Raw genomic sequence first — 25,571 nt, 5'->3', positions numbered from 1 at the left:
AAATTGTTTCTGTGGGGAAACGCCTCCAATGGAAGGAAAGGTGGAGCTTAAAATCATGTGTAAACTTTGTTGAGCTGGAGCTCAGCAAGGAGAGTGGATGATTAATAATATAAGAGCCTTGTGACGCAGTGGTTAAACTGCTGTACTGCAGCTAAAAGTGTGCTCACGACCTGGGGTTCAATCCCAGGTAGTGACTCAAGGTTGACTCAGCCTTCTATCCTTCCCAGGTCGGTAAAATGAGTACCCAGCTTGCTGGGGGGGGCAATATGTAGCCTGTATAATTAAATTTTAAACCGCCCAGAGAGTGCTTGAAGCGCTATGGGGCAGTATATAAGCAGCACGCTTTGCTTTTTTGCTTCGCTTTTGCTTTTGCAAAGAAAGGGAGTGGCAGGAGAATGAAGGAAGGGAAAAGGAGACGATTTGCTCAGCCAGGGGAGGTGGGTCACTGGGGGCTGGTAGGATGTGGCCAGCAGGAAGAGAAAGGGAAATATGGTGGAAAATAATGAAGGCAGGCAAAGTTTTTGGTTGGGAGGGTCGTGTGGAGGCGGCGGGAGCTTGGATTGCAGAGAAGGTGGAGGCCTGAAAACATGGAAGGCAGGAGGGAAGGCTGCGCAGAAGGACTGGCAAAGAGGCAGTTGTGGGAGTAGCTTGGTGGTGGTGGGCAGAAGGGTGGTTGGAGGGAGCCCTTGTGAGTCGAACCAGGCTTCCTCTCCCCCCCCCCCGGCCCTTTCTCCCCATCCCCTGCTTTCGGAGAGCAGCATGGCTGGGCCGGGGCTTCCTCTCCTCCTCCTCTAGACCAGTGGGCAGAACACCAGCAACAACGGGCAGGGAGTGAGGGAGAAGGGCTACTCTGCCGACGGAGGGGGAGCGGTGTTGTGGAAACCAAGGGCGTTCACTGCTCAAGCGCTTAGCACAGTGGCAAGCCTGCACTGTCTTGCACGCAGAGATCATCTCTCATCCACAACACACCTGTGGAGTCTTGTCGGCACACTGGGGTGCCACAGCGCCCACGTTGGGACGCTCTGCCTTAGATGGTAGCTCATTAAAATGGACCAAGATGAAAGCCCTACGATAATTGCAGAATTCGAAGTTACACAGGTAGTCTGCCAGGGCATAGATTTCAGTATAATTCCCAACAACCCGATAATGCAGGACTTGAGTTTAGTCCACCTGGAGAGCAACAACCGATAGCTGTTGTTCAAGCAGCTCTTTAGCAGATACAAAAAAGCCTGGAAAGACAGGCCGGGGGGGTGGGGAGCCCTGATCATATCAGATCAAACCCTCTGATGTCTGGAAAGTGGGGGGGGAAACCCAAAGCCAAAAGTGCAGGATCCAATAGTTTGAAAGACTTGATTGTTCAAGAAATGTTGAAAACCTATGCGGGGGGGGGGGATACTTTGCAGGTGAAGAGATCATCCGTTTCCTCTTCTCACCTTTCTCACATCCCCTTTAGTGCTAAAACTAGAGTGTGCCAAAGTAATATCATGAACCAAGCATTCAAGAATGCCAGAAGAGCCACACTAGGTTGGACCGTCCTGGTTTGCCTTTATTTAAAAAAACTAAACGGCTACTAATACTGAAACCTTTCCTTATAATGGAATTAATTCATCCTTTTGACCATTCTGGTTATCATTTTCTATACTTTTCCATCTGAACAATATCCCTTTTTAGATATAACCAGGCCTGTACACAATATTCTACTTGTGTTTAGGACACAGACTTTTATGAAGTTGTTATGATATTGGCAATTTGATAGCTCTTCTTGCTTTCCCTTTCCTTTTGCTGTTTTCTGGATTTGCAAACATAGTAGGTCACATTTTCACTTTGTCTTTCACCAGAACCAAAGATCCCTTTCCTAAACAATTACCATCATCTCTTTACATTACCTTTGTATATTTATAAAGTTTCTTTTCCCCCCTTTTTCTACTACCTTAGTGTGTATAACTTGATGGTCTTTTTCCAGTAGCCCAAAGAACACTATAGGAAAAGAGCCTGGGGTTCTTTTTAAGAAGGAGGGCAGGATTAAAATATTGTGGAGGGAGGGAGGTGGAGATGGTAGTTCACCTCATTAAGGTGATCAGGAATCTGTTCATTTGCCCTGTTTTGATCTTACTGGTACATGACTGAAGTGGTCAAATATTGTGACAATCTTGGGATTTGGTACCATTAGTTCTTCTTATGAAAAACACGGTAGATGATAGAGCCTTCACCTCTGATCTGCAGATTTTTCTTTCTTTCTTCCACAGGCTTCCGAAAGAAAACCAGTGTGGTGTGATAAAGAATACCATACTTTCTGACAACTGTAATTCTGTACAAAAGCGGATCTGTGAAAAGGATGCTTTCTTGCTGTGATGTTTTATATTTTAAAAAATGAATCTTTTGTTACTATTAAATCATTCTTTAATTCATTCATTCATTTAATTTAATTTCTATAACTCCCTATGAGTACCCCAACAACAAGAATGCAAAATACAAGACATACCATATTTTTTCATGTATAAGATGCTACTTTTTCCTAAAATCATTACACTAAAAATTGAGGGGCATCTTTTACATGGAAGTAAGCTGAGATAGCTGAGGAGAGAACAAAACAGCACATACCTTGCCTCTGTAAACAGACTTCCTTCAATCAGGAGGCTTAGCTTCCTACAGTCAGGAGACTTAGCTTCCTCCAATCATGAGCCTTATGGAATGACATCAGCTGATACTGTACAAACCAATTGGAACACACCTCGTTGGTGGTAGAGCCTGTAGGCTCAGATTCAACAGGGACTCCGAATGTATGAGTACAGTATTTTGAGCCCAGAGGCTGAATACTCAAAGCTAAGTTTTCTTAATTTTGGAGTTAGAAAAGGGGAGGGTGTCCTATAAACATGGGCATCTTATAAATAGAAAAAAAAGGTAACAAACAAAATAAAAAGATACTATCATAAAACATGGAATCAGCATTAAGCCATGCGGGTGCTGCATTTCAAACAAGGCAGCAGGGCAAGAGGTTAAAAAAATCAAGTGAGGCTGAATTCAAAAGCCTCCCAGAAGAGCAGCATTTTCAGCAGCTTCTTTAAAAGAGGGAAGGAGAAGGCCGGGCACAGCTTGAACAGGAACTGATTCCAGAAAGTCGATGCCACTGCTAAGGCAGCCCACCTTCTCGTTGAAGATTTCCTGGTCTCCTTCAGAGTGGCCACCTGGAGGAGCAAAGCAAATTCAGGGAGAATGCTGGGGCATGGGTAAAGCTGTACCCCAAATCCATCCCTAAGCCCCAATGTCAGTTTTCCCCATTTATTTGAAAAAAAAAATACAAAATAAAAATCCTTGCATAACAACTAGAGATGGACATGAACCAAACTACAAACCAGAAAAAAACCCTGACAAACCAAGGATGGTTCGTGGTACAGTTTGTGACCCAGTTCTGTGAAGCAAACTGAGGTGGCAACCCTTTCCCCCCCTCAGGGCTTTGTTTTGCTTTGGTGTTATATTTTACAAAGAGTGTTTCTGTTGAGTAAAGCTACAGTACTAGAAGGAAAGACAACAGGTGAAATTAATGAGATAATTGACCGTCAGAAACGCCAAGTGTCTCTCAGTAGGCTCAGGATAAAAGAAGGGACGCTTTTGACTAGAAAGAAGCAACAATAGAAAGAAGAATATACTACCAGATATCATAAAAGGAGTCAGCATGAATGTTTCCTTGTGGGTGAGAAAAAAACAGCTGTGAGATTGCGACTTACCAAACTACCTAATTACGAAGATTTTGAGGTACAAAAAGCTCCAGCCGCAAAATTTTGGTTCGTCTTGCAGCCGGAGTTTCGACCTACCAAAGGAAAGGCGGGTAATTCAAAGCTGCCCCGACCACCATGCCCGCTGCTGGCTTTCGGTTTCCCGGGCTTCCAAACCCCCTCCGCTGCCCTCTTGTCTCCCATCCCCATTGCCCTCTGCCTCCTGCCCCCACGGGGACAAGGGGACAGAGGGCACCAGGAACAGGAGGCAGAGTGCAGCGGAGGGGGTTTGGAAGTCCGGGAAACCGAAAGCCGGCAGTGGGCACGGAGCAGCTTTCGGCTTGCCGGGCTTCCAAAGCTGCACCCACTGGCCTCTGTCTCCTGTCCTCAGTGCCCTCTGCCTCCCGTCCCCATGGGGACAAAAGGCAGAGGGCAGCGGGTGCAGCTTTGGAAGCCCTGGATTTTTTTTTCTTTGGCTGGAATGGATTAAATGGTTTTCAGTACATTCCTATGGGAAATGGACCGTCAACTTATGGAGTTTTCAACTTGCGGCCACCGTTCCAATACAGATTAATTCCGTAAATCGAAGGTCCACTGTACATAAATATATATAATGCAAGTTTATTCCTTGAGAAAGAAATAATTGGTTCGCATGAATATAATGTGAATTATGTTTTTGGAAATATATAACTCTATTCAAGGCAAGATTCCACTGTGCCATTCTGCACATATATATATATAAAGATAAAAATAAAAAAGGAAAACAAACCCCATTACCTGCTCCCTTCCCACTACTTGGGTCACCTCCCTCCTTGCTCCTGCTGCGGGGGGGGGGGGGTTCCCTGCAAGGAACTGGGCCTGCTGCCTGTATGCACGCACCTGCCTGTTAGGTTAAATGCTGTAAGCCGCCCAGAGACCTTCGGGTAGTGTGGGCAGCATATAAGTTAAATAAATAAATAAATAAATAAATAAATAAATAAATAAATAAATAAATAAATACATACATACATACATACATACATACATACATACATACATACATGCATACATACATACATACATACATACATACATACATACATACATACATACATACATACATACATACATACATACATACATACATACATACATATTAACTGGGCGACACATGCACAGAGGCAGTGGGGGCCAAAGCTATTCCCCCCCACCCTTGAATGGTGCAATACTTTTTTTAAAAAAAGAAAGTCATGACATTATCCATTATTTTTCTGCTACATTTTTCTCCAGAGGGGGAAATAACACATAGGAGGCCTGAGGATCTTCAGAGGAGAGAAGGGGGAAAAAGGATTTTCCTGGGTGAAGGGAGAATAAAAATAGTAAGAAAGAGTCTCAAGGAAGCCTCAGGTTGTGTTGCTCTGGAAATGTAGCTTCAATCTATTCTTGCTAAATGCCAAAAGAAACTCCTTAAATGCCAAAAGGAACTCCTTACAGGTAACTATTACAATACCTGGAAAACAGTACATCAGAGTTCCAACAAAAAAAAAACCCTAAATACAGAAACCTGGTAAAATCAGGAGATTCATCACTTCAGTTGCCCAGATTATATAGTCTGATGGATTACGAGTCAGCAGAGAGAGGATCCACTCACCACTCAATTACACTACCCTTTTACGACCTGGTTTGGCTTAGTCCCAGGTGGGCCAGTGCACTAATGGGAAAAAAGCCTCCTGTGGGTTTCTTCTTGTAATACCCTCTGAGCCACTTGCTCCCTGGTGCTTCAAGGAGACAAAACCTTGCAAGGTAAAGAAATGGAAAACCCCAAAGAATATTCAAAATCCTCAGAGTGCATAAAACACCAGATTTAGTACCTTCAACCCCTCCAGCTGTCTGAATGAAAATACAAAAGTAAAATTTTATAATCTGATTGAAAAGAATTTTAGTAAAACATATACAGTAGGACCCCCCCATATCTGCTGGGGATTGGTTCCTAGCCCCCTGTGGGATACTGAAAATAAGTATTCATAGCACAATCCCTGGCTCCCTCTTGTGGCTGGTTCTGCTAATACATGTGAAAATCTTTTTTTCTGAATTTTTTCTTTTTATATTTTTAATATTTTCTGATCGTGGATAAGTGAAACTACAGATACTGATCCTGTGGATAAAAGAGGTCAGCAAAAGACTTATAAATTCCAATAGAGTGATTATTCCATGACGAAGCCGCTGCTCTGGGCAGCTTCTGTCAAGTATTTCTTGGGGTGTGCTGAAGAAAACTGGGTTACAACCAGACATCTTGCAGGTCCTTGCAGAGAAGAAAAACACAAGACAACAACTGCTTCTTCAAAGCTTATATTACATATGTACAGTCTTCACAAAATACTCCAACAGCATGTCTTCAAGCAAATCTCCAACTTTCTATGTACACTATATAGTGCATATGAGGTAACTGTTACATACAGCTATGACCTCACCTGTCCGTCACTGCTAAAGCTGTGAGTCATCTACCAATGGTGTGACGGAGGGTGGGACATAAGGGGTGGAGCTGTGGTATAAATGAGAGTGAATGTGTGTGAGAGACTTTAGATAGGGAGATAGGGACAGATAGGGACTGATAGGGCTTGGATAGGGTTTAGAGAGGAGTTAGGAGATCTGTGATATATTGTGAGAGTCTGTGTATGCTAGTGCCTTGATTATAGTGATTGAATTATTATTTATTATAAGTGATTTACCGTTCCTTTTATTTGTACCCAATCTGAGTTTTTATTTTGAATCATATTTTGGTCTGAAGCTACTTATTTGAGGGAATGGTTGGTGGCAGTGGAAAAGAAGAGTGATTTAGAGTGATGTAGCGACCCCCCTTTGTGAGGTAAAGGGAGGACGTTACAATAAAGTTGGTGTCCAGCTGGTGGGATACAAATATTCCAGTGAAGCCCTGGCAAAAACGTGCCCAGAGCAGGGGTCTTTAGTTAGGGTCATCTGAAGTGGAGAGTGTGTGTCACCTTCTAGGGCTTGGCTCAAAGGGAGCAAGTCTAGTAGAGGGGCGCTGAAACTTCAGATTGAAAACTGAGACAGGGAAGCTCTGTGGAGACCAGCATCCTGTGTCCTACCTGAGCAAGAAACTACAGAAAGGTGAGAAACACCTGTCAACCATTGAGAAAGAATGTTGGGCCATCGTGTACGCAGTCCAGAAATTAAAACCATACATCTGGGGGAGACACTTCATCCTTTGTACTGACCACTCCCCTCTGATGTGGTTAAAGACTATGAAGGCCCAAAACAGTAAGCTGATGAGGTGGGCTTTAATATTACAGGACTATGACTTTGAGGTTAAGGTGGTCAAAGGGACTATGAACTGTGTTGCTGACACCTTATCCCGAAGACCAGACGACGGAAGATGAAAAGATGAACTCTTGAAATTGGTTATTGTGTTTAAAAGTTATGAAAATATGTGTTTACTGAAATGTTGTTCTGTATATATGCAAATGATTTATTGAGTGTAAGTATATTTTGAATAATATAGTATTGTTAGAGTATGCCTGAATGTTAATGGTAAGTTTTGAAATGTGGGGAAACTGTAATGTTTTGATTTTTGCTACTAGTTGTTTTGGGTGAAAAGCACCTTAGCTTTCCCCCACAAAACAACTTTTAAAGGGGGGAGGTATTGTTACATACAGCTATGACCTCACCTGTCCGTCACTGCTAAAGCTGTGAGTCATCTACCAATGGTGTGACGGAGGGTGGGACATAAGGGGTGGAGCTGTGGTATAAATGGGAGTGAATGTGTGTGAGAGACTTTAGATAGGGAGATAGGGACAGATAGGGACTGATAGGGCTTGGATAGGGTTTAGAGAGGAGTTAGGAGATCTGTGATATATTGTGAGAGTCTGTGTATGCTAGTGCCTTGATTATAGTGATTGAATTATTATTTATTATAAGTGATTTACCATTCCTTTTATTTGTACCCAATAAACCTGAGTTTTTATTTTGAATCATATTTTGGCCTGAAGCTACTTATTTGAGGGAATGGTTGGTGGCAGTGGAAAAGAAGAGTGATTTAGAGTGACTGAAAAGCCAGATTTTAACTTGCTTCTGAAAGCTCAGAAGGATAGGGGTCACAAACTGAGCTGTTTCTCTTTAGGCGTCAAGGTCGTAGATTACTTTTTGTTTGTTTCACTGCAGTCCAAGACATCTCTGCCCAACTGACCAAACATTCATTTTTTTTTAAGTCAGCTCAGCTCATCCAACTTTCAGAATGTACAGAGATGTTAAAACAGAGAGATGATGCTATTTTAACCATGTATAGCTCGGCATACACACACAGCTATAGATATAACCCACTTTCTCTCTTCCATGGTGGGACCTGCCAGGACGAGAACATTGAGGCTACATCAGCTTCTGGAGGTGCAGCTAGAATGAAAAGGAAGGCACATGTGATGCTTCGTGTCATTCTCCTATTTGTCTGCTGCATATCCAGCGTTCTATTCTGCTGCAGCTGGAGCTGGCAAATCCTTCCTGGTTAATATAAGCACATTCTGCTCCTCCACGAACCTGAAACCTGAAGAGGAACAAGATAAATGTCCAAAATCTTCACAGAAATTGTAACATTGTGGACTAGCATAGCACCCTATTACATGGCACATTACAACTACCTGCCTCCTTACTAGGGAGGTAGAAGGGCATTGTGTGGCCACCTTTCAGCGTTCTAACTCAGGAGTTCTGAGGATTGAACAAAATATAAAAATCCCACAATATTTCTTTTTTGCAAATTGTTTTCCATTAATAAGCAAGAATTATTGTCGTGTTGGTGGTCATTATAATATTATTATTATTATTATTATTATTATTATTATTATTATTATTATTATTATTATTATTATTATTATTATTATTATTATTATTATTATTATTATTATTATTATTATTATTATTATTATTATTATGCCAAGTCAATTCTGATTTATGGCAAGGTAACTCTTACCATAACTGGATTCCCAGTGTGGTGTAGTGGATAGAGTGATGGACCAGGACTCTGGATAATAGTGTTTGACTCCTCTCGTGGCCACAGGAACTGACTTGGAAGGTGGAATTGGTAAAATCATCCCTTAAAATATCTCACTTAACTTGAAAACCCTGCTAAGCTCACTGTCAGTCACTTCTGACTTGATGGTACAGAAGAACAGCTTTTGCTAGGGTTTTCTGGTGTAAAGTACTTCCAAGTAGTATATTAGTTCCTCCTTCCTGTGGCATTTTTGAGAATGCATAGCTTGACCAACACAACAATGGTTGACATTTTGTCCAGTGGGGAATCAAACTCCTGACCCCTGGCTCTGGTGCCAAGTGCTCCAATTTACTGAGCCTAGAAAGCAGCCAGAAGAGCTTGACCTTCCAAAATGAGAGAACTAACTTCTAGACCTATTGGAAGTTCTTTGAAACTGGAAAGCAAAGCAGACTAAAGAATCAACGGTAAAGCTAATGGTCAACAAGGTTATTAGAAGCATTGCCAGTGAATATGTGTGTATTCTCTGTTGGACGGCTACTTGCTTGTCTGTTTCTTGGTATTTCTCCGAAGACAGCTTAGACTTCCCCATCAAAACCAACTTTTATTTCTCTGCTTTACTGTTTCCCTTTGGGCTCCACATTTGACCCAAAAAGCCATTATATCTGTCAAAATACTTCTGAAATGTTCGAGGTATCATTTTCTGTTCTTGCTGGGTGCTGTTAACCAGTTAGAAAGTGCCACATCTGGTTTCTAAATTCTAAAATTTGTTTCTTACAAAACACAAAGAGGCGTCTCACCAGTTATTGAAGGGGGTGCCATTGGTCCATCTCCAGGGCTGTCCCTCTGATTCCCTTTGGAGACCGATCCAGTGGTCAGCAGGAGTTTTGTATCTTGCCAAAAAGCCCTTAATAAGGAAAAGAAATGTACACATATGACTAACTCCACTCCAAGTGAGCACCATCATATTCTAAGTTTTTATTCAGGGAACTATAGGAAGTCAATTCCAAAAATCTGAGGAGATACACTAAATTTAAGTCAAGTGTGGTTGATAGTGTTATTAAATAGCTAAAAGTATACACAAGCAGACACACACTAGCTTTCAATCTCATGAAGACCAAACAGGTCTTCATACAGGTTGGACATCACAGGGCTGTGAATGGCAGAGGGAAAAAAATGAAAATTCCAAAAATCATGGCCGGTTGTACCTGCCAGGTTCCTATCTTAAAAGTGAGTTTGCGGACCCCATCTGGAAATTATCAATTGTTTATTAAAAAGTTTGTTCAAAGTGAATTTCCAAATGGAAAATGTCCAAATCTTCTAGCCAAGAATAGGCTTTTGGGGAGCATACTGCAAGGTTAGCGAAGGTTGTTCCCGATGTCACTACTCACCATCTCTTCCTGGGAATCAACCACAGCTAAGGAGGCATTGAATGCTGAACAGTTGTTCTTGCTAGATTCCCAGTCTTTTTCTTCATCTGCAAAATAGTAACATATCCTTCCATATCCAACCCAGCCATCAGGACAGGAGGTCGTTAGAACTGTAGAACAAGGTGATGCTTCCTGTCTTCTGCTCAACAGCCCTAAGAGGGGTTTCAAAAAACAATACAGATTACTATTACAGATTAGCTATACTTTCAAGTGAGCTGAGCCCTGCTGGTGAGCCAACTTGTCAAAATAGCAGGAAGACTGAAATAATATGCCACTTTTCCAACTACTCAAACATTGTGACCTAGCAGCTGAAGTTATAATTTACAGTGGTGCCTCGCATAGCGACGTTAATCGGTACAGCAAAAATCGCTGCAAAGCAATTTCGTCACTATGCGATTTTAAAAAGCCCATAGGAATGCATTGAAACCCCTTCAATGCGTTCCTATGGGCTTAAAACTCACCTTTAAGCGAAGATCCTCCATACGGCGGCCATTTTCGCTGCCTGGTATGCGAGGAATCAGCACGAAAACACAGCGGGCGGCCTTTTTTTTACCCGGTGGCCATTTTGGAACCGCTGATCAACTGTTGGAAAATCATTGCTATGCGATGGTTGGTAAGTGAAACAGGGTACCGCTCATCGCAAAGTGATTTTTCCCTATTTAAAACATCGCAATGTGATCGCAAAAGTGATCACAAAAAAGTTCGCCGGTATGCGATTTCATCGTTAAGCGGAGCGCCCGTTAAGCGAGGCACCACTGTACATAGAAAAGTGAGTGTAACTCAAAGGCTGGCCTCATGTTTTTTAGAGGAGCCTGGGATCAATCTGAGCATTTCTAGGTAAGCTGGAGAAGACTCATTTGCCAAAACCCTCTTAGTTGCACCTTGTAGTATAATACAATTGGTGTAAAATCTGGACAACATATTAATGTATTCTTGATCAATCGCCAATACTATTAAAAACTATTGGCTGTTAGTATCTCAGTTGTGGTGCCTCAAAGATGGAATATCATGTCCAAAGGAGGCATAACTAGTACCATTATAGCAATTCTTCCTGCACCCAGCTCAAACCTTTTTCAAACCAATGCCTTTTTCATAAGCTTTTTGCATTTCATTGGTTTCTTTCCTTTAACTGTTTCTCTTAGCTTTGTTTATACATTTTGGCATCTTTGTGTTTCAAAAATATTATTTTGCTATATTTTGTATGCCATCCTTGTATTCATAAGAATGAAGGGTAATTTAAAATGTTGACTGAATAAATACTTTAATTGATAGCAATAAAGGTATTAGCTTGTGAAGATCCTTTAACAAGTTGGCATTGCTGTTTAGGAAACAGCCAGTATTCAATGTATGCATGCAGCGTCAGCATCACAAGACCACTGTGGAAGCCAAAATGCACTTGGCTCAAGCACGGGGATTTTGCTTTGGACATTAAGATCTTTTAGCTTCCACGTGGAAGTTTTAGCCTTCCAAAAGGCCAAGAGTGGCTTCGGAAGTGATTTAAAATGTGTTTCTAATCTTCGCACTATTAGGGAGCAGCCCGGGTATGTGGGGCTTGTCAGCCTTGGGAGGCAGCCCATCTAGGAGAAGGAAAACTCCAATTTCAAACCTCCACTGCCTTGTGGCTATATCCACTCATGGAAAAGGCTTCAGAAGTTAACCTTGAGGCAAAATCCAGAGTCGGAGTCCCGGAGGCAGTTGGTGTCGTTCTGGCAACTCCTGCAATGTTGCTGGAACCAGTTGTATTGGCTCTTGCCTTTCCATTAGACTATTTCAGTGACGTGGAGAGGGGGGATTTACTGCTTGAGTAACAGCCTATCCTCCATGTTATTTTACCCAGGCTTCAAATACAGCATCAAAATAACACGGGAAGTAGCAGTTACCAGTTACAGTGGGGTCTTGACTTGAGAACTTAATCCGTATTGGAAGGCCGTTCTCAAGTCAAAATGTTCTCAAGTCAAATCTGCATTTCCCATAGGAATGCATTGAAAACCATTTGATCCGTATCTGCTCTTTTCCGTCCATAGAAACTAATGGGAAGCTGCTATTCCACCTTCAACCACTAGAGGGAGATATTTTGTTTCTTTTTTTTCTTAGGTCAAGAAAGGTTCTGGGAAGGCAGGGAAAATACAGTCCAGGCAGTACAGTACCAGGCAGTCTGAAGACTGTCTCCCAATCCACTCTCTAAACGCTGGGAGGAGTGAGAAAGCAGACAGGCACCCTTTTCACTGGCCAACAATTAACTGAAAGTTCACATTCTGCACTTTCCCTGCCTCCCACGTGGTTTTTTTTCAGTTCTTAACTCAAATCTAAGTACTTAAGTCAAGTCAATATTTTCCTATGAGAGCAGTTCTTAAGTCAAAATGTTCTTAACTCAAGCCGTTCTTAAGTCAAGACCCCACTGTACAAGTCTTTGCTCGAGTGGCGTAGAGCATGCCAGGGGCTACTTCTGATGGTGGGAGAGGTCATTGCACTTCACTAGGTAGCTAACGCCCACCTTAAGCTGGGCAGCCCCCAGCCAGTAAGGTGCTGCTTCGCCACAGTCTGTTAACCTCACGGGGTGCATGGAATTTAGGGTGAAAATAAACAAGCAGATTGATAACCCTGCACCATGCAACAATCGTAAGAAAACTTCTGCCCTGAAGTTGGGCACCTAGAATGTTCGGACAATGATGCCTGGCTTTTCTGATGACCCACAAGAAACAGATGAGGCACACAAGACAGCTGTCATTGACATGGAACTGAGTGGGCTACAGATGGACATTGTTGCCCTGCAAAAGATGAGATTGCCAGATATGGGATCTGTCAAAGAAAAACATTTCTCATTCTTCTGGCAAGGAAAACCATTGAATGAGACCAGGATCCATTGTTCCACCTACTGTGGGGAGTGAAAGAATCCTGTCTCTGCAGCTCCACTCATCAGTGGAACTAGTCACCCTCATTAGCGCATAAGCACCAACACTGTCGTCTGCAACAGAAGTCAAAGACAAATTCTACAACGATCTGGCAGCTACTATCAAAAAAATCCCTGAAAGAGAGCCGCTATTAATTCTTGGATACTTTAACACTAGAGTTGGTGCTGATCACAATTCTTGGCCCACTTGTCTAGGCTGTTTTGGTATTGGGAAGATGAATGAAAATGGCCAATGCTTGCTGGAGTTTTGATGTTGCTATGGTCTTTGTGTCAGAAACACGTTCTTTAATACGAAGCTACAACACAGAGTTTCCAGGAGACATCCAAGATCAACGCATTGGCAGCAGCTCGATCTGATCCTCACTAGATGCTCTAGCCTTCCTAGTATTACGATCACACGCAGTTACCAGAGTGCTACTTGCAGGCTCTTTGAGTTGCTCATAGCAAAGTCCAATAGGCTGCTAGGAGATGTTCTAACAATTATTGGCTTCAGCTCTGATTTCAGAAACAGATAGCAGCGGACACCGGTGACATCAAGGGAATGTATGGTGGCATCAAGCAGGCTTTAGGTCCAATACAAAAGAAATTTGCTCCTTTGAAGTCTGCTACAGGCGTGATCATCCAGGAACGAGCACAGCAGATGGAACGCTGGGTACAGCACTACTCTGAGCTATATTCCAGAGAGAATGTAGTAACCGAAGAGGCATTAAATAACATTGAGTGCCTGCCTTTCTTGGAAGAATTGGACAGCGAACCAACTTTAGCAGAATTAAAAGTGGCCTTGGATTCCTTCACCTCTGGCAAGGCACCTGGGAGAGATAACATCCCTGTTGAACTGCTCAAGTGCTGTAAAGCGATCATCACCATCGACCTGTACAGTGGTGCCTCGCTTAACGAGTGCACCGTTTAACGAAAAATCCGTATAGCGATCCCTTTTTGGGGATTAACCTCGCTATACGGGGCACCACTGTATTTAGTCTTTTGTCTTAGCTGGAGGATAGGTGGAGTACCACAGGACATGAAGGATGCAAACATCATCACATTGTATAAGAACAAAGGACATGGGGCGACTGCAATAACTATGATGGCATCTCTCTTCTCAGCGTAGTAGGGAAGCTGCTTGTCCGTGTTGTGCTGAAGAGACTCCAGGTACTTGCATGTGGGACTTCCTCTTCACCGATGATGTTGTTGACTATTCTGCTGAAGACCTCCAACAACTTATGAATTGTTTTAGTAAGGCCAACCAAGACTTTGGATTAACAGTCAGCCTGAGGAAAACACAAGTCATGGGCCAGGGCATTGACTCACCTCCCTCTATTATCATCTTCACGCAAGAATTGGAGGGTGTTCATGAATTTGTGTACCTTGCCTCAATGATCTCTGACATTCTCTCCCTAGATATCGAGCTAGATAAATGCATTTGCAAAGTAGCTACCATGTTCTCTAGACTCACAAAGGGAGTATGGCTTGATAAGAAGCTGATGGCATATACCAAGATCCAGGTCTATAGAGTCTGTGTCGTGAGTAAACTCCTATACTCTATACTTCAGTCTTGAGAAACTATGGTAACGTGCTCTGAACAGAGGTCTTAGAACAGCATCTAGTGTGGCTTAGATGGCTAATTCGAGAGTGAGAATCCCTTCCACACTGAGGACAAATACAATCTGTCCCCTGTCCAGCTCCCTGATTTTGCTGGTTTCAGGACTGCCTCTTTGCCTTGGCCTGCTGAACAAGTGTCTCTTCAAATTGGGAGAGGCCATGATGCAGCGCCTGCCTCCAGACTAAACACTCAGATGTCAACGTTTCCCATCTGTTGAGGCCCATTCCTAAGGCCTTCAGATCCCGCTTACAGATGTCTTTGTATGCGATGCGAAGCATGCTCAAAGGGTTAAATTCTAGGCAAGGGAGGAGTTAGTCCTGTGGCTTCCAAATGCTTTCGATAACAACTCCCAGAATCCCTGGTGGCTGGCAACTTTGGCTGGAGTTAGCCCGAGTTGCAGTCCTAAGCATCTGGATGGGACCAGTTTGGATTATCCCTCTTCCAGGAAATGCCGACATCAGCACAATTATTTTCTCCTATTGCTGGAATTCTGTCAACTGTCCTAGACTCAGTAACTCCACTTCTGCAACCCACCTTAACTTCTGGAGCCATAAACATTCACAAATGCCCACTGGCCTGTCATTACAACTACAAACAAAGGCTGCCCTCACTGGGTCACTACCATTAGCATTTCAGAGAAGAATAAGACAGCAAACAAATGCAAAACACAGCAGAATGGATTGTTGCAATTTTCCACTCACCCAATAACATAATGATGACTGTGATCAGCAGGATATTAAGTATCCCGATTCCTAGTACTGTAAAAAAGAAAGGAAAAAGTAAGCTGTAGCTGAAATTTCTTCTGCCGAAATCCTGCAGAGGAAAACAAAGTATCAAAACTTGCCAAAATTCAGTGCGGTTCCAGACATTTCTTGCAGGGAATTCACAGAATGTGTGAACCATTCACACCTTGTACCTGCATCTCAGGTGAATATATCCTATTTTTCTATCTCTTAACAGGGAAGCTGGGAGCACTGCTGTCAGAGTACTAGGGTCTTTTTTTACAATGCTAGAGTCCGAATAGGGACAGCAAAGATGGAATGGACAAAATCGAGACACCTGGTTAAAACGCAGCCAATCCTTATTCAGGAATTAAGAATCGCATCACCAGAAAGACAGTTCCAGCAAGGGTGGGGGCAGAAGGACTCTTGAAGGGCAGCTCCCTGGCAGAAAGAAGAGTGGAAGGAGACACTGGCAAAGGATCTTTCGCAGATAACAGCAGTGATGCTCCAGCTAACTCTTGTTCCTTCTGTGCAGAAGAGGGCAATGGTAAGTCAGTTCTAAATACATAAGGCCTCAGTTATTGGGTGTTAGGTTTAACTAGGCGTACTGCTGGCCAAAGTCAGTTTTTGCTTCCCAGACAGCAAAACAACATGCTGAAGTTTTCACAGGTCAGAATAGGGAGGCCGGTACAGTCATGCCCCCCTTTACAATTACCCCATTTAACGACGAATCCGCTTAACGCTGAACTTTTTGTGATCGCTTTTGCTTTGGGAACCGATTTTCGCTTTACAACGATCAGCAAACAGCTGATCGTCGAGTTTCAAAATGGCCACCGGCTGAAGAAAATGGCCCCCCGCTGTGCTTATGGATGGATTCCTTGCTGCACAGGCATGGAAAATGGCCACCCCTATGGAGGATCTTCGCTGGACGGTGAGTTTTCAGCCCATTGGAATGCAGTGAGGCATTTTCAATGCGTTTCAATTGGTTTTTTTTTATTTCGTTTGATGACGTTTTCGCTCTACAGAGGTTTCGCTGGAATGAATTAATGTCATCAAGTGAGGCACCACTGTAGAAGCAATCATACTTAGGGGGAAAGAGCCAAGAGTCAGTCATAAGGGAGTAAGCGATAAACGCAGCTGAAGATGTGTTGGGTTGAAGAATAAAGAATTCAAAGCAAGGATTATCCATTGCAAAGGATTCTCATTTCCAGCAAGCCGGCTCTGGCTGGGAAGGCTCTCTACTGATCTTGGCTTGAGCCTCTCCATGCCTCAACTCCATGCCAGTCAGTCAGTCAAAACTTCATTGTTTATAGCCATAGGGCCATTGCATATGTGCAAGGTATGATATAAAAAGAAAATCCAGTTTTTAAAAACATACATTTTAATTTTTTTTTAAGTTTTAAAATGTGCCCTTCTTTGAGCATCTCCAGCTAAACTAAAGACCATTAAATGGCATTATGGTCCTTGAGAAAACCAGACCTCAGCTTCTTGGCTGCCAATGCAAATAGTGCTACAGCATACATAATAAATGGCTGATTGTCAATCATCAGTCTTAATACTAATTCCTTGAGTGTGCAGTTAGAGAATGACTGGAGAATAAGTAACGAAAATCCTTCTCTGGGGTCCTTATAGAGGGGGAAGAACGAAAAATCATGGATTATGTCTCCTGGAATTCTTTTGTATGTCCCTTCGAGACATGCAGAGGGCATCTGCTGAAATCTCAGTTCAGTGAAGGCTCTGCGAAACTGTGGGAGAGACAGTGCCTCAAAATAACATGGCCTTTTATGATTGATCTGAAGTTGGGCATATTAACTAAAAAACTGGGGCCCAAAAATTGTGGCTCTGTCTTGAGAAGCATCAAAATCAAAGATACAGTTCCTCAACATGATAGCATTGAGGCGGAGAAACTTATCCATAGTAAAACAATAGACCTTTAGCTCATCATGGCACTGCTTCCTCTGGTCCGTAATTGCTTTAGCCAGCAGCACTTGGTCAACAATTGGTCCTCCAGACCATTCAGTCTGAGCCAATACCTAAGACAGACCAAGTCAATTCTGGCAAGGATTGAAAGAAGACCCAGCTCTGCTCTAAGGTGAGCTGGCGGGATCCCAGAAGGGACCCCGCAATACTAGTCCCATTGTTTTTTTTCTGCATGATTTCCAATTTGGACTTGGCTCCCTCTCCCCATATTTCTGACCATTTAAGGCTGGAGGAATGTCTTTTTCTATTGAATCTGTTGTGCTCATCGTATTTCCTGTCTGGAGAGCTCCGTGTTCAGTGTTGTGGGGATTTGGAGGAGGTGCTGCTTTTGGGATCCCAAGCTTTACCAGGTTAGCCATGCATTGCAGTGTAGCTTTTATGACAACAATTTCTTGCTTTAGGAGAGCTAGCATGTTAAAGATGTTTAGATTAGCTTGAGCTGAAAGAAAGCATTAGTCATTTAAACGAGTATAGGTAATTCTGGTTTGCTCATTTTCAAGTCCTTGGGATTCTTAGGATCTTATTATTGTACTGATGGATTTAGATCAGGGGTCTCAAACATGCGGCCCGGGGACCATTTGTGGGCCCCCAGATGATAGTTTGTGGCCCTCGCCTTGCCTGACCCCCCAAAGTGCCCACACATCCTCTGCTGTCAAGAGAAAAAAAAAAGCCTTGCCTCGCTCGCCAGCTCTCTCCCAAGACAGCACCTCTTGCACCCTCCATCCAGAATTGCAGCCTGCCAGCCAGCCCACCTGTCTGTCGGCTAAAGAAACTCCTGGGCGGCTTCCTCGGGCTCTTGCTCCGCTTGGCGGAAAATCTGATGAGGCCCAGCCTCACCCAGACTCGGCCTCTAGCAGCCCCCAGGTAAATTGAGTTTAAAACCCCTGGTTTAGATGTTTGTGAGACAAATCCACTGATGCAAAAAAGCGCCTTCTCTAAGAACCCTGGATCCAATTACCACTTGCCGATCGCACCTACGTATTGGGGATTATCTGCTAAGGCACCCTGGTGAGTCACCCCCTTGCTTGGGCCTCGGGTGTCCAAAATAGTTGGAGCGCTTGATGCAATTTCCCCCGAATCACCTCTGAATAGGAGAGGTGGGGTACTCATGCTGGCTGATGAAATCCAAAGGCATAGAAAAATGCACAATTGATTTCTGGATTGGGTTCCTGGGAGTTTTATTAGTGTTTCTGGGCCCTGGTAACAACCATGGGAATAATCTGCAGTTTTGTTTATTACTAGATGAATATTAATATTCACTTCTTACTAGGTGAGGGAGTGGAGCAACAGGGCGGACAAAAAGTTATAGATCTCATACAGACCTACCCACTCTCTTTCTAACTCACTCACCCTCTCTCCCAACTTTCTCTCACTAATAATGCTCAAGGAATTCCCTTAACCCATGAAACAGGAGCAGCTATGTAGAGGGGAAGAAAAACTTAGTCCCAGTATAACATTAAAGGGCTAAACACTCCACCAGGCACTTGGAAGCATTTTTACTCACTAAAGCCAACTGCAAATTGATGAGGTCAACAGGTGTCAGTCTCAGTCTAGATGGTGATAAATCTCATGAAGACAAGCAATCAGCTTCTTTTGTGTATAAGCAGGATTATAAAAGTTAATTGAAATAGTTCCAGCTTTACTAGGGCGGCTGCCCACAAACCACCAATGAAAGTAAGTGTTGCTTCCTCCCATCCTTCAGCGGTATACTCCAACTTTCCCAGGGCACTTATCTTTCTGCTGAAACAGCCTTTGTGAATACATGGTTATTAGGCAGCTCCAAGTTCTCCCTTGATAAGAGTTGTCGTTCCTAGAGAAACTTAAAAATCAGCAGTGGGAGAGGAGCATGGTACAAATGCTCCAGCCAAGCTCATCCTTCGCTTAGTATGGACAAATAATAAAAGTTCTGACTCTTCCTTAGTAGGTCATTACAAACAATGAAAGGCCTAATTATAAAAACACTTTATAAGTGCCTTAAGGAAGCTGCATTGTCCCAGAGCACTACTGGAAGGGTCAGGCAAATTATTTCTGAGTATTTTAAAAGTAGAGAACCCATGGAGGACCACTGTATGTTGGAACTGATTTAACAACATACAGTGGTGCCTCGCTTAACGAGCGCACCGTACAACGACAAAATCGCATAGCGATCCCTTTTTTGGGATCGCTAATGCGATCGCTCAACGTTTTTTTAATAGGGCAAAATTCGCTTTGCGAAGACCGGTAAGCGTTTCGCTTACCGATCTTAGCAAAATGAAGCCCGACGATCAGCTGCTAGGCGGACAAAAAGGCCGCCGGAAGCCTGGAAATAGCCAAAAATGGCCGCGCGCAGTGTTTTCGCGCCCTCGTTAAGCGAGGGGAGGGCGCGAAAATGGCTGCCGGCCATTAAGAAGCATCGCTGAACGGTGAGTATTCGGCCCATTTGGAACGCATTAAACCATGTTTAATGCGTTCCAATGGAATTCCCTGCCCCGTTCAACGATGCTTCAGCATAGTGAAGGTTAATCCGGAATGGATTAACCTCGCTATGCGAGGCACCACTTTACTGTACAATAAAATCATTGCTACATAGCCGCACGAGTAGTGTAAGGTGCCACTAGGGGGCAATCTGTAATAAACAACAGCAGTGGTGCTCAAGTTAACTCCTGCTAGTACTGTGGAGAAAGCGGCAACAATAAACAACTTTTAAATACACTGTACCTCGAAAACGCTGCAATCACAGAATTCAAAATTAAACAAAACAAGACTCCCAGGTTAGAACACAATTAGCCAACTACTAGGGAAGAGCAAAGGACAAATATGAATAGTGCTGTTGCTAATTAAGCAAATGGATGATTAAAGTTCAAAGGACATCTGGTGACCAATGCAGGCAAATGCCAAAAGAAAGTAAACAATAATAGTATCAAAAATAATTTAAATAACATTCCTGAAGAGTTTAGACACCATGTTAAGAGCTGATTTGTGTTACTAAATTTAATCAACCATGACTCAAAAGAACTGTGATCTGATACCAGAGATCCTACAAGGAAAGAATTTTTAAAAAAACCTATTCATGTAACCAAAAGAAAAAAAAAAGAGTCTCAATAGGAGACTAATTAAACTCTTAAAATCATTAATGACATATGAGAAGCAGTGGGTGGTGTCGTCTATTGTCACTAAGATATGGGTATATCCGCATGCTGACTTGGGCAGGGGACCAACTATGTCTGTGGATATCTTTTCCAAAAGCTTGCCTACTAAAGTCATAGGACTTTCTGGCATATAGAACAGGACGAGCAGTACTTTCTACCTTCAAGTAAAGACATGGCCAACAGAAACATTGGTGTATCCACTAACCCATTTTATCAGTGGCTAGGTGGCCTGCCAGTGAGGGGTCATGGGCTACCATTATCACAAATTGGTGTAAACACTAAAGAACCACTAAGTGGGCCCCAGAGTCTGCGGAGTTCAGAGTTCACTCTATACAGCAGCCAGTTTCTTAATTTGAAACCTGTGATCCATAGGGCTGGTCTTGTCAGGCTTGGCAGTAGCTAATACTTGTTCTATGGGAAAGTTCTCCTGTTGCCATGCCCTGACTTGAGCCTGCGTTATACAGCTACCTCTGAATTAATGGATTTTACAGAGGGTTTAACTCATCAAGTCTCCACTGACTACTGGATTTCAGCCAATGAACCTTTCGGTGTATATTAAAATATGAAATAAATTTGGAATTCCAGGAAGGGGTACAAATATGCTCTATTCCTGCCCCCTCCCTAAGACCTACAGTGCTGTCTCAAGCCATTTGGGCATTGAAGATACCAAACAACACTTTAAACTGGGTGCAGAAATTATCAGACAATTTGTCCAGCTCATATACAATGGTTCTTATAGGTTTTGATCACTCCTTTTCCCTGAAAAAGCAGAAGGACTTATACTAGATGAAGTCTGACAGTAGGATGTTGGGTGAGGGGAGGTCTGATAAAGACCTTAAGACAAAGTCAACAAAATCAACCATTGATTTGTGTGCAAGTTTCTAAGTAACATACAGTCAATTCCTGACAGCAGACTATAGGGAAGTGCCTTTGTGTGGATTAAAAGTTGTGTTTCTTTTAGGATAAATTTTAAACTCAAGATACTTTTCACCCTCTGGAAGATTTTATTCAGGACATAGTAGAAATGTTTTAGTCTTGCTCTGACACATACAAATTCATCAAGAGATCATCGAGTCTTTTGCGGGTCAGGACCAGTAACCTTAAGATGGCATAACTGGCAGCTACAGCTGCAGAATACAGTACTCAGTCCAAAGATGTAGCAGTGGTGGTGATGTAACCACACAAAAGCTTTAGTGAAGCCCACAGTTCTTTGGAAGATAAGCCTCCTGGGCATTCACTTAACACAGACACCACTTATTTATTTATTTATTTATTTATTTATTTATTTATTTATTTATTTATTTTATTTTATTTATTTATATGCCGCCCACTCTACCCAAAGGTCTCTTATAGAGGAAAGCACCAAGTTTCTTCCTGAGCAGAGACATTCATGAAGAATGAGTTTTCCAAGTGAGCTGTGCTGAAAGACATGATACATAAAGCAACGTTGTGGGATAAATCAAGCCATGGCTTCCTGCCATTAATCTCAGTTTCATGAGAATGTGTTGATAGTAATAGGTTGCTCTGAACCTTCTGGGCAGGAGTTTCTCATCCTATTGTTTCTCCAGGGCTCTTTGGATCTAACAGCTGAAGCCTAACACGAGTAAGGCTCAGAATCCTCGGTCTTCATGGACAGCCCCAGCATCATTCTCCTCATAGGCTCCTGGGGATGTAAATGTATATGGATGTACTTAGATGTGCACCAGAAATCGATTATTGCTCTACATGCTCTATGTATAAGGCAGGACACACGGCAGCTTAAAAGAGCTAGCAGTGGTTTGAGAGAGGCAAGTCTTCCCAAGGTAAAAAAATAGCAATGGGGAATTTCTGGCCCTCCAGGTGTCTGGAACTTGTCCCAATCTCCCTTAGAATTCTCCATGTTGGTCCAGGCTGGGAATAGCAGCAGGCCAGAATAAATGGAAGGCTAAAGGTTTGTCTTCCCAAACATAAAGACATGTCTTTCATTCTACACTTGCCCTCGATCAAACAGGTTTCACCACAAAGCCTCCTAAATCTGTTTCTCAGGAATACTGCACCAATCCTATGTCTCTCAACGCCGTCTTTCTGAAATCTCTCAGCTGACTCAGAAAAGGACTCTTGTAAATGTGAATTAGTAGACTTGGCACTAGGGGGGAGCCAAAGCTATGTCTCCATTAATCACTACTCACCATATGCAGGATGATTCCAAGTGACTCCTGCTTTGGTTTTGGCATTAATTCCTGTGGTGTTTACAGTAACTGGCCCATTCTCCACTGCATGTGAATCCAGAGGAAAATATTCCTCTTTCTTTTCAGTTCCATTTATATCCATTACATTTTTCTCATCAAAGCCCATCTCTCTCAGTTTCTCAATAAATGCTGCTGTTTGTCAGATGTGCAAAAGAATCCTGATTTCTTCAGGAAAGTGTGCTGCCTCCCCTCCCCCCCAACCACCCCCCCAAACATGGAGGATTACAGATCCAAGTGCAGTCTGATGAAGAGATCAGTAGGGTTGGGAGGGACTTTTCAAGACCACTTAATGGTGTGGTTTTCCCTGATTATTTATCCAGAAATCGGTGCTTTGCAGATATGCCACAGTTCTTGTTTTAAAATTGTCTGTGCAGCTACTTTAGATCCAAGATAGGGAGAATCTCTGCAGACGTTAAAGCCTTCAGTTGTGCTGCATTATTTCCAAATGAAGCAAGAATTCCAAGATTCCTTGTGGGGAGAAACAAAATATGATCAATTTCTCTTTTCTGAGATATCAGGCAAAACCAAAATAATAAAAAAGACTAACTGCTATATTTTAATGTGAGCTTTTTTGCATCAGATCCTCCCTCCTTCTCCACCCCCCAAAAATAAATCTTTAAAAGGTGTCCAGGTCTGCTGTCATACCTAGTGCAACTTCCTCCCTTGTCTGTTATTCTGTGGCCTGTCACTGTGCTACAAAGTGACTTCCCGCAAATCTAGAATAAATAGAATGATCTGCTGAAAACATTCATGCTTGAGTAATGGCAAGATGATGCCATGAGTCCCAGAGCATCATCCTACCACTGCATCACAGTAGAGAGCTTTGCATGTCATTCTCTCCATTTACCTTCAAAATGATTTTCAGTGCTCAGCTCTCTACTCTGGGATTCTCCTCCCACAAGACCATTGGAGTACTCTGAAGAAATCCAGTCTGCAAATGCAGATATAGAAGAAGTCCCAAACTGCACAAACCATGAAATGAGTCATTTCATTGGAAAGTACAGCAGAGTTGGTGTGATTCCTGGTTCATGAATAGCAACAAACCACAAACCATCACGACCTGCTGTTTTCCCAGTTTGCCCATCTCTATTTGTGGTAAATGCACCGAGAGCTATTCTGTGGGGATGGAGTTTGATCTCAGCAGGGTCTCTCCTCAAAAGGAGGAGCCCAGGGAGGGCACTCACTAGCCAAAGATATTGGACACACTCACAGACACACCGTTCAGAGAACACAGGCATGTCTCATTTAACAAACTGTTTAACGACCAGTTGGATTTATGACCCTTTATGGCCCTCATAAATCTGTGGCTTTGACTTTGCCATGCCCCTTCTCAATGGCACATGACCGCCTAATACAATATGAGTCCCCCTCGCTTGTCAACCAGCTCACTTAACAACTTAAGTCAAGAGGAGTGCCTGCAGTTCAATGCTGGCGGGGTTATTTAATCCACCCTCAGAATGAGAAGGGCAAAGATCATTTCCAAGTTGGGCAGGTGACAAAATGATCTCAGTCAGGGAACTATCATGTCCCCCTACCCTTGCAATCCCCACATACCCGACCATATAGGGGAGGGAATAACCGGGAGGTGGGGTGGGGGCGGATTCTCTCTGAAATGCAAACACAAGTAACAAAATGGATGTGGAGGCAGACCAGAGAAGAAGCAGATGCTGTTGGAAAGGATTTGGTTGCCTCCACAGGATACAAGCTTATGAAACAGCATTGATGTATTTACTGGCCCTCGTCCATTGCTCTGAAGCTCAGATGTCAAATACCAAATGAGGCAAAAAGCAAAGAAAATGAAAAAAATAATAAAAGAAAACGAAAACATTGAGGCACCTCAAAGAATAACTGCTCTTTTTTAATGTGTGATTTTTACCTCAGGATTATGTCCCTCCAGAATTCAGGAGGTTCTCAACTCCTACTCCCATCATTCACCACCACCACTGAGCAGGTTGGCCAGTGATGATGGGAGCTGGAGTCCCTCAAGATGTAGAGGGACACAAAGCCCCTTGCCTGCCCACCCCACCCCCTTCCAGACGTGTCTTTGCCTTCAGGGCTACTGGTGCTGCTCTGAAGAGCACAGTCTTCTACACACACACACACACACACACACCGTCCGGGTTAAGACTAATGCTGTTTACTTGCCTGTTGAAACAATCCAGCAGGAAGGCTTGCGAAGGTCGATTTCGGGGCAGTCCTGCGCGGCTCTGACGGGAACTCGACCAGGGCTGTGGAAGTTGTTGCTCTTGTTCGCTGAGAGGGAGGAGGAGTCTGTTCTTGCTTACTGGCAATGAAGGAAACGAAAGGGATAGTTTAGTAAAGAGTTTTAGGGGGGAGACTACTGAGAAGTCGTGGGACTGCCCTTGTAGCTGTTTGTCAGCAGTCTTTCGTGTGAGGCAACGCTGAGAAAACTTCGAAATTTTTACCAAATCAAAATGCAAATGTTTAACTATATTGTTAGTCTGTTATGGTTAAAAACTGTATTTGTTGGTTGAGGTGTTTTTTTTGGGGGGGAGGCAGGGGAGAAACTGTGCTGGGTGATTTTTTTGTAGGGCAGTAGGTTCAGCGACAATCTTTTGTAAAAAAAAAGCCTTCTCAGTGGAGCTATTTGGATTATGTATGGTCTGGTCTCTGTGAGGAGTGAGGAGTGAAAATGGATGGATGAAACAATAATGATTTAAGATAGGCCGATGCCACCGTCTTTCTGTCAGAAAGCGGCAAGGGCTACGAACTCCTTTTTAGTGAAAGAAAGAAGTGCCAAAGCAGGACTGCGGTGGAACATGTAGACAAAAAGCATGACCACGGAAGAATTACACAACTTTAATGTCAACGATGAAGAAACTAAAATAATGAAAGGTTTTTGTATACCATGGTTCAGTCATAA

The 25,571-nt window shown here is 43.0% G+C and overlaps 2 protein-coding genes across 3 annotated transcripts in view; one reads left to right on the top strand and one right to left on the bottom strand.

Moving 5' to 3' along the window:
* LOC110091638 (killer cell lectin-like receptor subfamily F member 1) overlaps nucleotides 1-6,439 on the top strand; it is a 17,973-nt gene extending 11,534 nt beyond the window's left edge. The window contains exon 6 of the mRNA XM_078388705.1: nucleotides 2,247-6,439. Coding sequence (XP_078244831.1) covers nucleotides 2,247-2,352 — 106 coding nt within the window. The 3' untranslated portion in view covers nucleotides 2,353-6,439. The remainder of the gene's footprint in view (nucleotides 1-2,246) is intronic.
* On the bottom strand, nucleotides 6,026-25,571 carry LOC110090483 (C-type lectin domain family 2 member B). 2 transcript variants are annotated; one of them, XM_078388706.1, is made up of 7 exons: nucleotides 25,556-25,571; nucleotides 24,833-24,971; nucleotides 22,628-23,155; nucleotides 15,331-15,387; nucleotides 10,080-10,270; nucleotides 9,489-9,595; nucleotides 6,026-8,247 (listed from the first exon to the last, which is right to left on the bottom strand). In XM_078388706.1, the coding sequence occupies exons 3-7, from the start codon at nucleotides 22,791-22,793 to the stop codon at nucleotides 8,136-8,138; spliced, it is 633 nt and encodes a 210-aa protein (XP_078244832.1). In that variant the 5' UTR covers nucleotides 22,794-23,155; nucleotides 24,833-24,971; nucleotides 25,556-25,571; the 3' UTR covers nucleotides 6,026-8,135. The 2 variants fall into 2 exon arrangements, with proteins under 2 accessions (XP_078244832.1, XP_078244833.1); XM_078388707.1 differs by lacking the exons at nucleotides 24,833-24,971; nucleotides 25,556-25,571 and adding an exon at nucleotides 23,333-24,707.

Source organism: Pogona vitticeps, chromosome 2 (genome assembly GCF_051106095.1).
Source record: "Pogona vitticeps strain Pit_001003342236 chromosome 2, PviZW2.1, whole genome shotgun sequence".
Taxonomy (NCBI): Eukaryota; Metazoa; Chordata; class Lepidosauria; order Squamata; family Agamidae; genus Pogona; species Pogona vitticeps.
This window is presented reverse-complemented; position numbering and strand designations above follow the sequence as displayed.

Excerpts from the sequence above, each read along its gene's own strand:
- LOC110090483 (XM_078388706.1), bottom strand. The coding sequence starts at position 22,793 with ATGGGCTTTGATGAGAAAAATGTAATGGATATAAATGGAACTGAAAAG. Across the intron at positions 15,388-22,627 it reads TTGGAATCATCCTGCATATG|TACTAGGAATCGGGATACTT; the intron begins GTGAGTAGTGAT and ends TCTTTTTTACAG. Across the intron at positions 10,271-15,330 it reads AGTCATCATTATGTTATTGG|GGCTGTTGAGCAGAAGACAG; the intron begins GTGAGTGGAAAA and ends AACCCCTCTTAG.